The sequence below is a fragment of the Coloeus monedula genome (genome assembly GCF_965178545.1).
Source record: "Coloeus monedula genome assembly, chromosome: 1".
Taxonomy (NCBI): domain Eukaryota; kingdom Metazoa; phylum Chordata; class Aves; order Passeriformes; family Corvidae; genus Coloeus; species Coloeus monedula.
The window spans coordinates 112,261,233-112,276,981 of record NC_138781.1 but is presented as its reverse complement, the minus strand read 5'-3'; the positions used below and the strand labels follow the sequence as shown (position 1 = coordinate 112,276,981).

Genomic DNA, 15,749 nt, shown 5'->3' with positions numbered 1-15,749 from the left:
GGTTTCCTTCCGTGGCGGGGCCGGCGGGGGATGCGCCGCCCTCCCGTGGCGGCGTTGGCTTTGTTGCTGCCGTGGCCGCCTCTCCCCCGCAGCCGCCCGGAGCGTGTTCGGGGGTGGGGGTGTCACAGGTTCCCCCCTCAGGAGTCTGTTGTGCGGGCAGTGGGGACGGCCCAAAGCCGGGATCGGCTCGAGGCACGAAGCAGAGGCGGCCTTAGAGGCGGGGGCCGGGGTGGTCTCTGGCCCTTGGGAAGCGGTGTTGTCGCTTGCTGCTGTGCGTGGGTGCCCCTTCCTCCTCCTCCTCCTCCTGTTCCCGCTGTTCCCCTCCCTGGAACAGGCGCGGCGCTGGCCGGTGCCCTCAGGTCTGAGCGCACCTTTCCCCGCAGGCAAGGAGCGTAGCTGCTGCGACACGTGAGCCTGACTCGCCTTAAAAAGTGTTTAATTACCGGGACCGGAACGAGCCGCTCGGTTCCAGGCGGTTCTGCTGAAGTTCTGACTGCTTGGGACTGTGCCTGTCTGCTGATCCGAGTGAGATTTCGCACGAGCTGTGGGTGAGTTATTCGGAGTGCCTGTGCTGAAAAAAAGTCTTTGATGTAACAGGACTAAAATACGTGCGGAAAACAGCCAGGAGATGGCCAAGAACGAGGATTAGTTTAAGTAGTGTTTCCTTGGCAGTGGTATTGAATAGATGTGTTAATTGCTATTAAACAAACAGTGTATTGATTTTAGAGAGGTGCTGCCTTCACAGGAAGACTGTGTCATAGAAGCATGACCAACTTCTACAACCCTTTACCCGAAGACTGAAACAACTACTTTTAGATAACATCACTCATGCTTCTAGTGAGCCACTCTTTCTTCTTGGAGCAGCTCCTGCCAGTACAGTGTGTTGTGTGGGTTTGTAGACAGGTTCTGTCTGTTTGTGCGGTTTGGTGCGTTTTGTCTGCCTTCTTTGCAAGCATCACATCATAGTGCATGCGTGCTGGGACACGTAAAAAATCTTCCTGAGCGGGTATCATCCTTTCCTACAGGAATCTAATTTTCATTGCTAGAGGGAGATCTATTGAAACACTAGACAATGTTATGCTTTTTGCCAACCTTACTGTTTGTCATGACGAGAGAAAGCTTCCTATGCAACAGTGGCTGTTGCCTTAGAGCCTTAATGTTAAGTTGGCTAGTGCTAGTACTGCTTCTACTTTTCTAGCTGTATATGAGTGAAACCCACTCATTCTAATTAGTGTATATTGTCATTGTTCTGGGCTGTGTACATGGCTGGAGGATTCAGCAGGAGAAGAAATAAAAGCAAAAGCAGGTGAGTCTTATGAAGAGTGCTGCCTCGTAGTCAGGGATGGCACTTTAGATCTTTGTAGATCACTTTGAGGAAAGGAGCTTTTTTTGCTTGGACTTTATCCTAGCAGCAGGGTAAAGTTGGTAGTTTGTATATCGGTAGTTAAGTGGCATTTTGTCTTGAAGTATTCTGCAAAACTCCCTTAAGTAGGTGTGCAGGCAGAATGGTAACCTGTGCTCTCTGTGTAGGAAACAACTGCTGTGTGAAGACAGACCCTGTAATAGCGTGACAGGATCACTCTGGCATAGGTCTCGTAGAAGAAGATAAAAGCAGAGCATCTCAGTGCTATTTTTTTTACCTTCTTAAAGGATAAGATTCAATTAGCAGTCAAGTACTGCTCTGGTAGTCCTAATGAGTTCAACAGAAGTGCCTTGCAGTCACATCTCAGCTGCAGAGGAGATGCTAAATAGTGTTTTGTGGTGTTGTGTCATGATGTACCAGTGACTGTGGAGACTGCCCTGCAAGCCTTTCAAGGGCACAAGGCATAAACAGGGGTTGTGAAGGGCAATTTAACCTGTATCAGCTGATTAATGGAATAAGCTAATAATGGCAGCACAACTGACTGAAAGATGTGTTCTCCCTTAAGTGGCTAGTAGATTGGCATAGAGGCAGCACAATTCGTATAGATTAACCTGCTGGTAGTGTCTTAAGGCTAGTAACTCCAAACCAAACAATTAAGTTCCACCCTCAGTGATGATGGCCTGGCTTGGTGCCTCAAAACTGTTGTGGGGATTTTGGATCACTCTTCGTGGTGGGTCATGGGACCAAATAAACTCCTGTCTGCATGGGAGTATAGGTGTACAAAGTACACTGCAAGTGCACACTGCTTGCAAGGGCCTGTGTACTGATTTGTTTCCATACTCTAAACTTGTCACTCAGACTTGTGTTGGTGGTTTCTCATCTCTGTTAGAGAGCAAATCCTGTTGCTTAAAACAGTATTTACAAGAGTATAAAAGGTTCTGTTAAGAGCCTCACTGCTGCCAGCTTCATTTAGGCATGTCATTTAGCTCGTTAGCTGAAACTTCGTTCTTTACCACTTGTCTGATGGGTAACTGCATGCAGATTCGCTTTCCAGCCCCAACTGTAGAAACACTTTCACGTGAGTGATCCGTTTAACTATGATTAATAGCCAGTCATTCTTCTGCATCATTGCATGCTTCAGGCTTATAGTGTGTATTTGAAATTGGAGGCTTGGGCTAAACAGCAAGGTCTTTGGGGACTAAACCAGTGAAGCAGACAGACCATGTTACTGTGCATGTTACTCTATTGCTAATGTTTGCTGTAAGAGTACAAACAAATCAGCGATTTTAACCTTATGAGTATTTGGTGGTAGAAAAACTGTGCAAGTAATTTTATATAGTGATTGAACTTTCTGAATATCTTGAGCTGTTTAAGATTCGGGTCATGTACGTAACAGGCCTTGCTGCATACAAGAGTTGTTTATTTGAATCAGCGTCTTGGTTTCTTTCCCAAGCAATCTTTTCTTCCTTCTCATCAATATCAAATGGAGACAGCAGGTTCTTAATGCGTTGAAAGTGCACTGCTATTCGTACCTGCTAAGTATGTGGGATGTTGACAAGTGATACAGGGTAATAATAGGAGTGTGTTTCTTGTCTGAGAGATGGCTAAAGCAATACTGTGTGGGAAGGGGTGAAAATGAAGGATGAGCTTAGCTTTTTTTTTTTCTTTCCCCCCTCTCCATGATGGCTAAGCCAGAAAAATGGGTCTAACTATCCTCTTAGCTTTGGTTTGTGTGGTTCTCACTGCTGCATTCTGTGTCCCACTGAAACTGTGTCAGTCAGCTTCAGAGATAGTATTACAGGCTGATAATACATTAACATACATGATTTTGATCATTCTCTAGACCCTGCTAGAACTGATTCACTGAGGAAAGCTATACCTGCCCCAGTAACAATAAACTCTGCTGTGTTGCCTCCACAAATGTTTTAAAGGAAAAAGTAGCTTCAGGGCTTGAAGGACTGCTAGAAGAACTAGTACTGTTTTGTTTAATTTTCTGGTGGAACTGAAAAGCATGCATGAACAAGAGTGCTGACTAACCACTTCTGGAGAAGGCATTTGTATCCTTTGTCTGTGGTAGATTGCAGGTGACTGATCCAGTCTGTTCTTCTGAAATGTGCTAGAAAGGGCTTGCTTAGTATTTGTCAAATTCTTTGAAAACCAATTCTCTCTCCCCCTTTGCTGATTGAGGAAAAGGTAGGGAAACGTGTCTTTGCTGTATCGTTAGCTCCTTGGCAGTCTGTCCTGTTCTAGATTTCTGCCTCAGTCTTTAATATTACAGGATCTGTTACAGGCTTTTTGTTCCTTACCCAGTGTTCTCACTGTCTCTTTTCTTGCTGAGTGGCTTCTTATCGAAGCCACTCAGCAAGAAAAGTCGAAGAGCTCCCTGCATCTATTTAAGCTGCGAGTGTGCATGGTGCAATCAAGCTGCCTGTCCAGAACAGCAGAGTGTAAACAGTTTGTGGGACCAATCAAAACCTCTGCTAGTATAGGAAAGCTAACTGTGTGAGGCCAGTAATCATTAACTGACTGCAGGATCTGGTAAACCTAGTGAACATACTAAACTGGAGACACTAAATTTGGACAGAGCCTCTTGTTTTCCTATTTCCTATTGTATCAACAGCAATAAATTGTCTATAGGAGCACAGTCTTTTGAAGCTGTTTTTAAAATAGTTTCTCGGCACATCTTAAAAACAGTGTGTTTAAATAGGGCATTGCTGTATCTAGGTCTAGTTGAACCATAGAATAAGCTGAGTCAGAAGGGACCCATCAGGATCATCAAGTTCAGGTCCTGGCACTGTGCAGGATGCCCCAAGAGTCACACCATGTGCCTGAGAGCATTGTCTAAACACTTATTGAATTCACTCAGGTTTGGTGCTGTCTGCTTCTCTGGGGAGCCTGTTCAGTGCTCAGCCACCCTCTGGGTGAAAAACTTTCATGATACCCAACCTGAACCTCCCCTGACTCAGCTTCATGCTTTTTCCTCAAGTCCTGTCACTGGTCACAAGAGTGAAGAGTACCTGCCCCTCCGCTTTCCCCCATGAGAATGTAGAAGGCTGCAGTGACTTCTCCCAGCAGTCTTCTCTTCTCCAGGCTGAACAAACCAAATGACCTCAGCCTTCCTTCATAAAGCTTCCCCTCCAGATATTTCATCATCTTCCTTGCCCTCCTTTGGACATCCTGTATTATCTTAATGTCTCTTTTATATTTATATTTGGTGCCCAAAACTGCACACAGCACTGGAGGTCAGGCCATCCCAGTGCAGAGCAGAGTGGGACGATCCCCTCCCTTGCCCAGCTGGTGATGCTGTACCTGATGCCCCCCAGGACACGCTTGGCCTTCCTGGCTGCCAGGGCACTGCTGACTCATGTTCAACTTGCCATTGAGCAGGACCCCCAGGTCCCTTTCTGCACTGCTACTCTCCAGCATCTCATTCCCCAGTCTATACACACATCCCAGGTTGCCCTGTCCCAGATGCAGAGTCCAGCACTTGCACTTGTTAAACTTCATACAGTTGGTAGTTGTTGTAATAGCATTTAAAAAAAAAAAAAAAAAGGCAAACTAACTTCAGATTGTGATTTCAGTGTGGGAAAAAAATTGGTTAAGATATTACTTCGTAACAGTATTCATCAACAGACCTGGTAGGTACCAGTATTGCTTGCCTAAAGGTCTAATGCTCCCAGTCTAGTAGGGATCTGTAACATAGTTATGTTAAAAGGTTTTGTTTTCTCCCTTCTTTGAAAGACATAAATACCAATTTTTCCTTTGTAGTTCAAGAGCAATGGTAGGATTAGAATTAATTAGTGATCTTTTACAATTGTGTGTTAACTTCCTTATATTGTATTATTTGTGTTTCTTAAAGATAAGGTCAAATCTACAAAGTTGTCTGAGTCCCTGATTACCCTTCAAGTCGAGGTTGCAGGGCCTCAGGTACTCAGGCTCAAGAGATGATAGGACTAATCACTGATGGTTATCTGACACCTTCATGCAAAGACATTCTGTTCCCCAGGGTCAGCAGCCAAAATACCTGTCAATTAATTCTTAAGTAATATTTGGGCTAATGGATGTACATAAGTTACCTTTCTTTTCCTTTCCTGTTGTCTTTGGAAACCTTGAGGGATAAGGGTGAAAGCCTTGTAACGAAAAAGCAAATGCTTACTGGTTATGCTTGTAGCAAAGCTTGCCTTGTTTGTGGCATAGATCTTCAGCTCCCAGGCCACCCTTAGAATCTAGAAAACAGAGAAGCAAGAAAACATGGGTATTTGGTTATTTAACTGCTTTGTATGAGGAATTTTAATGCTTCTTAGTAGCCTGAGTGCTGGACTGTTGCAACAGCTTGCGCATTAAATGTGTTCCACAGAGAGAATAGTTATCTTTCTCATAACAGGGTTAGTATTAAATAACAGGGAAAAGTGATGTAATTTTAAGCAGTAACTTACAGCAGTATAAGAGATTGCAAAATCTGTTCTTTCGTATCTTTTATTAGAGATGACTACAGAAGCAGAACAGCAGCTTCTCCATGATGCTAGAAATGGAAATGCTGAAGAAGTTAAACGGCTGTTGGATACCTTGGACAAAGGAGAAATAAGCTTTGATATCAACTGTAAAGGTTAGTAGCCTTCCTCAAATGTTTGTAATCTCGCTGCTGAAGTCACATGTAGTGAAACTGATAGTGATAGTATAATCTTGCTTTCTTTGGAGTGCTCAGTAGAGTAATAAAAAACCCACTTATACAGCTTTTACGCTATGATTTGAGGACATACTTGCATAGGGGAGAGATAATAAGAGTATGGATAGTTGCAGCATACAGAAAACCTCAATGTAATTCACAGACACTAGAAGTGTCAACAAGACAAGGTATCAGTACCTCTTTTTGCCTGTGTTTGTGCTTATGCCAACTTGGAAGCTTTAGAATACTAAACAAAACAGACTGTGGTGCCCCGGGGATGGTTTAGGGAGGTAAATAGCCTGCAGCAGGGCTGCAGAGAAGATTAGATCAGGTCAGTCATTTGTGTTCTGCTCGGTGTGAGTTTGTTTTATTTTTATATTTTTTTTAGTCCTGTGTTTTGTTATCACACAGTAGAAGTGCTACATTTCTTGCCACTGGCAAAAATGTTTGGGACAAATGTATATTTTTTACTATTAGCAGAATACTGGGTTACTTGGGAGAAGAAACTAAAACTGGTCTTCATCTGTGTCTGGGTCTTTGTCCAACACTGAAGTTTTGCTCATGTGTAGCTAACATAGTTGTGGCTCAGCAACTTGCTTGCTGTGCATTAAAACTTAAAACTGGTACTGGATTTGCTAGCTTGCTAGCAATTGCAGACTACCTTACTTCTTTATTATTTTAGCAGTTTTATATTTCTCTTTATTTACACAATTGTGTTTCTAGTTGCTTCCAAAAAGTGTATGTGTATCCCATTCTTTCTCCCCAGGCTGATATTCCGTTGTTTGGCATTTAACTGATTAGCAGCACTGAGAAGAAAGGGCTACAGAGGGAGAGATCAACTGTGCTTCCTCTCAGCCGTAACAGAAGGGAAACCCTTGCCCTAAAGGGCAGGGATTCCTGTTATCTGAACAAGCTCTATCCCTTTCCCAAGTCTCATTCTTAATCATGAGCTTACTTATCCTTTTGTTTGACTACTCAGCCGTGTTTTGTTTTTTCAATGGTTAATGTACTCGCCTCAGAAAAACAAGTTGTGAAACGCAAGCTCTTGCTACTTCATCTTTGTGGAGCTAGTTCATAATTTAAAGGGCAACCAAACAGACCTTGATGAAGCTGAAGTCCTCCACCTTTAGAAGTATGTCCTTGGTAAATATTCAAGATGCATAGTGCCTAAACAGTTGGAATAAAATTACCTTAAGATTCATGCAACGGTGCCCATAAATAAATTGTTGAAGTCTCTTGTGCTTAGAAGAGATTTCAAAGTGTCTCTGATGTGTTCTTGCACATAATCTGAAGTCAAAAAAGCATAATGAAATGGCATAATCTGCCATCTATTATATCAAGCAAATGGGTCTCTGGTCAGAAGGTCTGCAGCATAGAAGAGACTCAGGTAATGAAGTGAAAAATAGTGCTTAGCTGTTTTTCTAGTTTAACAATACATACCAGCTAGTTAATACTTGCTTGCTAATGGTGGCTCTAGGAAGCTAGAAGGAATGTGCTCATGGTATTGTATTTAACCTAAACTAGTTCCAAATACGGATTTTGTTTACAGTGAAATCTCTGCTTTTGAAGTTTCAATTCTTCTAAGTGTTAGAGGACACAGAAGTCTAGTTAGTGTTTTCTGGGGGAACTGCTCTAGTTGTGTGAAACTTCAGAGTTAAATCTCTGTTCTTCTGCAGTCACTTTTCAGAGGCTGACTTGTTTCACTCTGCTTCCATAGAGTATTCCATTGGAAACAGTCTAAGAAAAATTCAGGCCAAACAGTATCTGCTGTATAACTACCCCTGCCATTCTGCCTCCTCGCTAGCCAAGCTACTCTGTCTTGGAAAGGGAGGAGGGAGAAAAAGTGAAGACAACCCTTCCCCTTCACCTCAAAGCTAACAAATTTTCGTTTATATTCCCTATCAGAAGCCCCATCCCTGTCCAAAGATGAGACCTATCTACCTTGGTGCTGCCCTCACTGCTGCCTGGACGCTCCTCACAACGCCACAGGCCCTCAGCTTGGTTGTCCCACAGCTCAGCCATAATATCTGGGTGACCCTAGCAAGGACATTAAAACAAGATAACTTGTGCCTGTCCATAGGCAACCTAGACAGCCCATTGTCGACATGCTTGGTAGGGATTCCTCTAGCAGCACATGAATACCCATATACAGGTAAGAAACCCAGTCCAGTAGACATTTGGGATGAGTGGACCAAGATTCTTCCACAGGCACCAGAGGAACCCCAGTCATTACTGTGTGCAATTTCATTATTGGGTAATTGGTTTCTACCCCACCCCCTGCCTTTCCCATAAAAAGCTCCTTGTTTCTGCCCCTCGGCCGGGAGCCTTGTCCCTGGCCCTCCCCTTCACAGGGGCTGCTGGACCATAAAAGCTACCTCTGTGGAATTGCCATACAAGGCTCCTGTCTCTCTATCCCTGAGTTGGCCTTGGGTGATTTCACAAAGAGCTGAATCACAAGAGCTGGAATCACCTGTAGGTGAGAAATCGCTACACTTGCTGAAATCCCCTGCTGCCCAGGGAGGCCTGCCACCACCCTGGAAGAGTTGTTCCTTGCAGGACGCTCTCTCAGAAGGTCACGGCGCACTGGGTTGTACACCCCGGCTTTCTGACAGCAATACTGTTTTGCTACAAGTTACAATCTGTTGGGTACTACCAGATAGTAAGCACATAACAACCTGATGATTAACTGAAGTACACGCTGTAGACTGTCTTTTTGCAGCCCTCAATCTTCCTTCTCTTCCTGACAGCTTCTTGTGCTTCTGTCATTACCTTGGATAATAGATGTCCCTAGAAAGTCAGGGTGTGGGGAATGTCTTCAGAGCTGTAGCAGTTGCTTCAGGATTTGCATCTGATACGGCAATGCCACATGGCTTGGAATAAAGTGCTTCTGGAGCAGGTGGAAGGCTGTACTGGAGGTAAACTTCCTGCAGGGTGTGCCTTGGTAGCTGTAGGTCTGACAAGTTAATGTGCCTGGGTGACAAAGCCTATCTTTGACATCTTCTCCTTGTCTTTTCAGAGTGGAGCTGTATCTGAGGCTGGGTGTGCTGTATATTCATAAGTCAAGTCTGGCAACAGTGATCCTAAACATCACAATTTCAGCCAAAGTGAAGGAAGAGAAAATAAATTCAGGCTTCCTGCACTTGCTCTGTTGTGACTGTATTCTACCCTGTCAGTGCTCATAGATAAGCAGGATTTGCTTGAGGAAAATCCAGCCAAATTATCTGAACTTCTCTTTTCGGGTTCTTCAGTTCACTGCTTTGGAAAGAGGGTATCTGCATTAAAACAGTAACAAACCCAGGTTTCATCCAAAATAATCATGTTTTCTAAGGCCATCTATTGTTAGCTCATTCTCATTAAATACAAGAAAATAGCATATCTAGGAATTTGCAAAGTAAAAAATCTGGAAGGTAAGGTTAACAGTCAGTAGCGTGTTATGGCAAAATGCGCATTTGAATGACTGCACGGTGGCCTAGCAGCCCACAGCTGGAAAATGACTGCCTGCCTTTTCTCCATTCTCTAAACAAATGGTGACACTTGAGACTAGAGTTAACTGACATTAAAGCAAAGAGCTGGGTGTAAGGGAGAGAGGAATTTTTTTTTAATGGAATTACATTTTTTCTCCTTTCCTATCCTTTCATTCTCCCCTGCATAATGGTGTCATGATTTAAAATAATAATAAAAAAGGTACAAAGACTTGTGGTCACTTGAAGAGAAGTAACACCTCAAAAGCTTGAGAAATAAATGGTCAGCTAACATCAGAAATGCAAACATTCTGAGTGGATGCAGAACAAGGGTCTGTTCTTACTTTATTCAGTAAGAACTCCAAATCTGGACAGGTTCCTGGTTATTTTTTTTCATGACTGGATTCCTTGGCAGCAGCACCATCTTGTCAGTGCTGTTAACTAATGACTGTTCTGGGCTAATTATATGAATTCAGTGCAACTCAGATCTCTTTTGTATTCTTTGAATGAATCTTATTCCCTACTGGACTGAGGCATGAGTGATGTCCCTTTAGTTTGTTATCCACCATAAATAGCCCCAGAGTTAGTGATCCACACAGTATTTATCTTCTGTGATACTTTGGCCTATCAGTGACAGAGAGTAGGAGCTCTGTTTTAGGCCAGATTGTAGTGAGGGAGAGATGTAAATCTGGGGTTGGAAACAACAGGAGTTGAGAAGAAAGATAATCAAATTACAAAAGAAATTGTCAATAAAGGGCAGGAATGTTAGCTGGAAACAGTTATAAGAAATGGGAAAATATTTCAGCTCTGAACCGCATTCTAATGTTAATTTTTAATGAGAGCAGAAAAGATGATGAACTTTGAAGATGAACAGTTTGTTTTCTTTGTGCTTGTGGCTTGTTTCCTCAGGGCAAACTTATGTTGTGCATGTTCCATGCCTCAGTACCTGAGGTTATATGACAGGGGAAAACTTAGTGGTGGCAGTAATTTCAAAAGAATTTCTACTGCCTTATTTTCATTTTTCTTCCAAGTACAAAATGATAGCTTTCAGCTGACACTGTAATGCTGTGGGTCTGTTGCTTAGTAAAAACAAAGCACAAGTTGCCTTTGCTTAATACAGTTGAGTGTTGCAGTTGGAAAGTAAAGTGAGTTGTTAACCTTAGTAATCTCTAATGCTTTAATATCTTGCTTTTAAAGAAGTGATTATAGGAGAGTTGTTGAATTTCATACAGCCAGTCCTCCAGGTCATGTTTTAAATGCTCTTTAAAGCATAAATCATATTTTCTTGTGCCTGCTTCCTGTCTGTGATTTGTCACTGCAACTTAGAGCTGTAGATGATACATGAATTCTACTGCACATAAAGATTTCAAAGCTCATGACTTAGGCTGTCTTTATTAAAACCGAGTAAAGCACAAGACAACAAAAAAACTGATAACAAAAAGCCTCAACATTAGGTCATTCCACCTGTTTTATTTTGAATCCTTTATTTGAAGGATGGGTTGTCTTACCTCTCATTTGTGTGAAGAAAATAAAATTGTGTAAACCAGCGTTTTTTTGATAAACAAGAGAAAAATGTACTTGCATGTGCCATTTTCATAGTGAATGAAGAATGAAAGTAACTGAAGCCTCTTGCTAGTGTAGAAAGGTGTTACATGCAGATAAAAGTTTTATTCCCAGTCAGGCTACATGACTTTGGCCTTTCAGAAAGTTGTGGGGCTTTTTGTTTGGGTTTTTTGGTTTTTTGAGGGTTTTTTGTGTGTGTTTGTTTGTTTTTTGTTTAAAATTTGAATCCAGCATTCTCAAACTGCCTCCTGATTTAGTAATTTAAATAATAGTGTTGATGTGTCCAGCTTCCTTGCTCCTCTGCTACTGTGAAGAATGGTAATCCATGACAACCTCCAAGCACATGACAACATCTCTTTTGTGCTGTGTGACCAAAACGTAATTTACCTGTTTTGTCTTTTAGGCAGAAGTAAATCTAATATGGGTTGGACACCTCTTCACCTTGCTTGCTATTTTGGACATGCTGTTGTGGTAGAGGATTTGCTGAAGGTATATTTATATTTTCCTCTGTGTGTAAGGCTAGAAGCAGTTGGTGTTTATTCAGGTTTTTGTCATAGAAGGAAGGAGGCTTTGCAGAGAGGCAGAGCCACTCCTACAGTTTATCTACACGTAACAGAGATAACTGACTGTTGTGACATTAAGATAGGCCTGGTTTAGAAGGACCCAAAATAGTGACAGTGGAAGGATATACAGTAGCATAAAGCCCTTACTCTGAGTAGTTTTTACAATTATTGATACTTAACTGGTTTTCTCTTGGAGAACAGCTACCTGTGTGTAGGAACTGAGGACATGTAATATATAGTATGCACTTGTGAAAGTTCAGTTTTTTTGAAGCTTAGTGGGTATCTGTGTATAGTAAGCCAGCGTGTGATACTAGTAATGCAATTACTTCAACAGTTTGGTTAGTTTACTGTAGTACATAAAGTACTTCAGTTTAGGTAATTTCAGTCACGGAGCTTTAGAAAAGGCTGAAGTGCCTCAAATGCAGAAAAACTGCATTATCTAATTCCATGTTGTGTATAGAAGTATGCACAGAATTTTGTGCAAAGTAGCTTGTATGTGTTTCTTTCAGGCTAACAGTTTGACTCATTATTTCTTTCTAATGTCTTTGAAATAATGATCTGTGTGATGAATTTTGAAACAATGGACTTCTGTTATCAAAACTGATGTGTTTGTATTTGCATAACAACTGCAAATGCAGTGATTATGTGGCTTCTGACTGAATTTTTTTTTTTTTTTTTTTTTTTTGCTCTCAGGGTAGCTTCAACCAACCTTAATTATATTAGGCCCTCTTTAATATTTGAAAGGTTTTGCTGTAGATGGCAGGGGTGTGATAAACAGCCTCAAGTGCAAAGCTAATCTAAACTTGAATTTCATTAAGAATAAAAGCTGCCAGCCATAATCCAGACTTTAAAGGAGGAAACAAGTTTGAGATTTCTTTGAGAAATTCTTCTCTAGCCTACACACTTGCTCAGTAAATAATGCCATTTTCAATTCAAGCGGGCTACTTAAAGCAAAAGGTAAAGTTTTATCACTTAATGCATTTATCAAGCATCCAACGTCAAGAGTTGGAGGAGTATATGTAACTTTGTACTTTGTGTTCCTTTGATAGGGTTCTTGAAAGGGTATTATTTAAAGACTAGGGTGAGAAATAAGTGAGGCCGTGCACTTCTGAAAGCTAGGCATGTATAAGTGTGTCTTTGTACTTGTGCCTAGATTTTGTGCTCAAAGAGCAAGTGAAGGAGGCATTACCAGGTACAGAGCTCTGGATCTAGTCAGGTTCATCAGTTAACTTTAGGTGGGCAGCAATGGCCTGGCTAAATCACATGATCTAAAAATACATGATGAAGTTTAGTATGCCCTGCCCTCTTTTTCACCCTTTGAGAGGCTAGGTAGAGTGGTGTAGAAGAAATGCTTAATGAAAGGAGGATAGGATTCCTTGGTTTCTTGGAACAGTGCCTCTGCAGTGTGGCAAACACTCTTCCTTTCAGATAAAAGGTATAGGATGGAGAAAGTGTGTGACGAAGGAAGATTCAGCACAAAGACTTACAGAACCCCAAACCCAAGCCAAACAAAAACCAAGACAACAACAGCCCCCACCCCTTGTATTAAACTCATTTTCCATATACCCTTTTCTTCAAAGTGTGAGAGATGCCTGGAAAAAATGCAGGGCCTTTTCCTTTTTGAAGCAATTTAGAGAATGTCGGCTGTGAATCTTAGATAAGTATTTTAGCTTTGTTTCCAAGATAACTGCATTACAGTTTTGATCTGCTTTGCCACGAGGCCTACATTAGTGTCCTCTCTCCCCTTCCCCCCAGTCAGAGGGAATAGCTGTGTAGTTCTTGTTGGAAGGACATTCAGATGTCTTTTGGTCTTGCTGTTTAGGCTGGTGCAGATGTGAATGTGCTGAATGACATGGGGGACACTCCACTCCATCGTGCAGCTTTCACAGGGCGTAAGGTAAAGTACGCTGGCTTTTTTTGGGCCTCACTCGTAGAATTATTAAGAAAGTGCTAGCAATAAGATCACTTCCAAAAGATGTTTTTACAGTGTCTAAAAATGACTTATTGTCTGTTTTGGTACAGTGTGTTCAGAAGGATTAGGCACATTGCCTAGCTTGTATAACTCTGTCTAAAAAAAAAAGCCACAGAGAGAAACCACATTGTTTTAATCTTAGTAGCTTCTGGAGAGGAAAGAAATCTCTTAAATTAGGACACACAGGACCATTTGGTGTCTGGAAGTGCTGTTTCTTCATAGTTAATTAGAACTAAAGAGCTTTTTTTATAGGCCTTTGTAATGTGACACTAGTTTGATTTTTTTCCCACATGCCACCATCGTTCCAAAACTAGTACTACCTCTATGGATAACATTTTGGCCCTTCAGAAGGAGTGGCTACTCCTCTCGTCAAAAGAGCCAATTATACTATTTTTTCTATTAAATTAAGCATTCACACCAGGTACATCAGCTTTTCAGGTCAGTCTGTTCATCTGTAAGTCCTGTTGGTTCCTTCAGCCTGACTGATAGGACAGAAAGGTTGCAGTCGGTCTCGCTCTTCAATCTCTCTAAAACATCCCTTCCTGTTTTCATAAGAAACCAGCAGTGGTGAGAAGCCGTTGGTTACAAAGCTCATCTTACAGGATGCCCATAGCTGGGAAGCCTGATTGTGGCCTTGCAGTTGCACAGGCAGTTAAGCAGTGTTTTTCAAATTGTTTTTCAGGAGGTGGTGATGTTACTCTTGCAGCATAATGCTGATGCTTCTATTGTTAATGGGAGTGGAGAGACTGCAAAAGAAGTTACTCATGACAAAGACATAAGGAATATGTTGGAAGGTATCTTTAATAGGTCATAGTCTGTTTTGTGTTTTTTTTAACGTGTGCATTCTAAAAGCTGCTTTTTTTCTTGCAAGTTACAGAAGCTCAGTTGAATTTTCTATTTAAATTTGGTTATTAGAAAGAAAAAAAGTCATAGTTTTTGGTTCTTGTCTGCAGTACTGATATGTGGTGTTTCTGTGTGACTTGAGAGTTAAGTATCATGAATACAAATAGCATTATTCAGGTAACTATTCCAGTCCAGCTGGGATAGTCCTTGCTACAGCTTTGGTACATGAGTAGTCAAAGCATTGGCTCACTGGAAGAGACAAAACTCAAGTCAAGAACAGTAAGTGACTTTGTGTCAACTGAGTCATTAAGAGAGCAAAATTCTGAAGAGTTTGAGAAGGTGACCCAGTTATGGATCAGGTTTAGGACTTGCTATTGCAGTCTTAGACGTGTCAAAAGACATAAAAAATAGAAACCCTTCCCCTTGTTTCCTCCATGGCCTCACACGTGTCAGAGGTGAGGCAGATTGTGTCCAAATACTAACCTAATTCACTGATTATAGTTTTGGAGAGTTCAAAAACTGTGTTGCTTCCTGGTATTACTATGTGATACTCTTAAATACTACTGGAATGCTGTGTCCACTCCCCCAGACTGCATATGAGAAGTGATCTCTCTTCTGATTCTACATGCAAATGCACAGATAACTCATTTCCACTGCTCATCTGCTGAATCATTAGAGGAGAATAAAATTTTTGTAGGATGACAAGAAGAGTAGAAGAGAAGCTGAAAAAAACATAGGGAAGATCTGAGATGAGGGTATTGCATAGTTCCCATTTTCCCTTCTGCAGGGAGTGGTCTTGGTTTAAAGTGTTGGAAAAATAATAATAATATGTATGTTTATAAAAACTTGCACATCTTGTCAAATTTTATGTGCTTTGAACATATTTTTGCTCTGACACAGACTTTTCTGAGTAAATATTCTATTAATACCTGTCCCAAATAAATAATACTGGAAGCTCTTGCTTTGCTAGGCTTGTTTTGCTATAGTTTTTTGAATGCTGTACTTTATACATACTTTACTGAGACTGATCTTACTTTTATTTATTGTTTTTAATAGCCGTGGAAAGGACACAAGAAAGGAAGCTGGAAGAACTTCTCTTAGGAGCAGCAAGAGAGGGGGAAACAGGAAAACTGACTGCCTTGGTAAGAATTCAAGTCAAGTGATACAAGCTATAATGCTGATGTAACAAAATATGACATTGTGCCTTGCATTTCAAAGGGCTGTGACATTGAAATATTAGTGCTGTGCACCATTTTATATTGGTAAGGTGCTGAACCTTCAAGGATTTTCCAACCTCTTTGTTGGAGGTTGCAAAACC

The 15,749-nt window shown here is 41.5% G+C and overlaps 1 protein-coding gene across 1 annotated transcript in view; it reads left to right on the top strand.

Moving 5' to 3' along the window:
* Positions 1 to 403: 403 nt before the first annotated feature.
* OSBPL1A (oxysterol binding protein like 1A) overlaps positions 404 to 15,749 on the top strand; it is a 78,279-nt gene continuing 62,933 nt past the window's right edge. The window contains exons 1-6 of the mRNA XM_082288192.1: positions 404 to 548; positions 5,847 to 5,969; positions 11,457 to 11,542; positions 13,439 to 13,513; positions 14,271 to 14,382; positions 15,488 to 15,573. Of these exons, the coding sequence (XP_082144318.1) occupies positions 5,849 to 5,969; positions 11,457 to 11,542; positions 13,439 to 13,513; positions 14,271 to 14,382; positions 15,488 to 15,573 (480 nt within the window). The 5' untranslated portion in view covers positions 404 to 548; positions 5,847 to 5,848. The remainder of the gene's footprint in view (positions 549 to 5,846; positions 5,970 to 11,456; positions 11,543 to 13,438; positions 13,514 to 14,270; positions 14,383 to 15,487; positions 15,574 to 15,749) is intronic.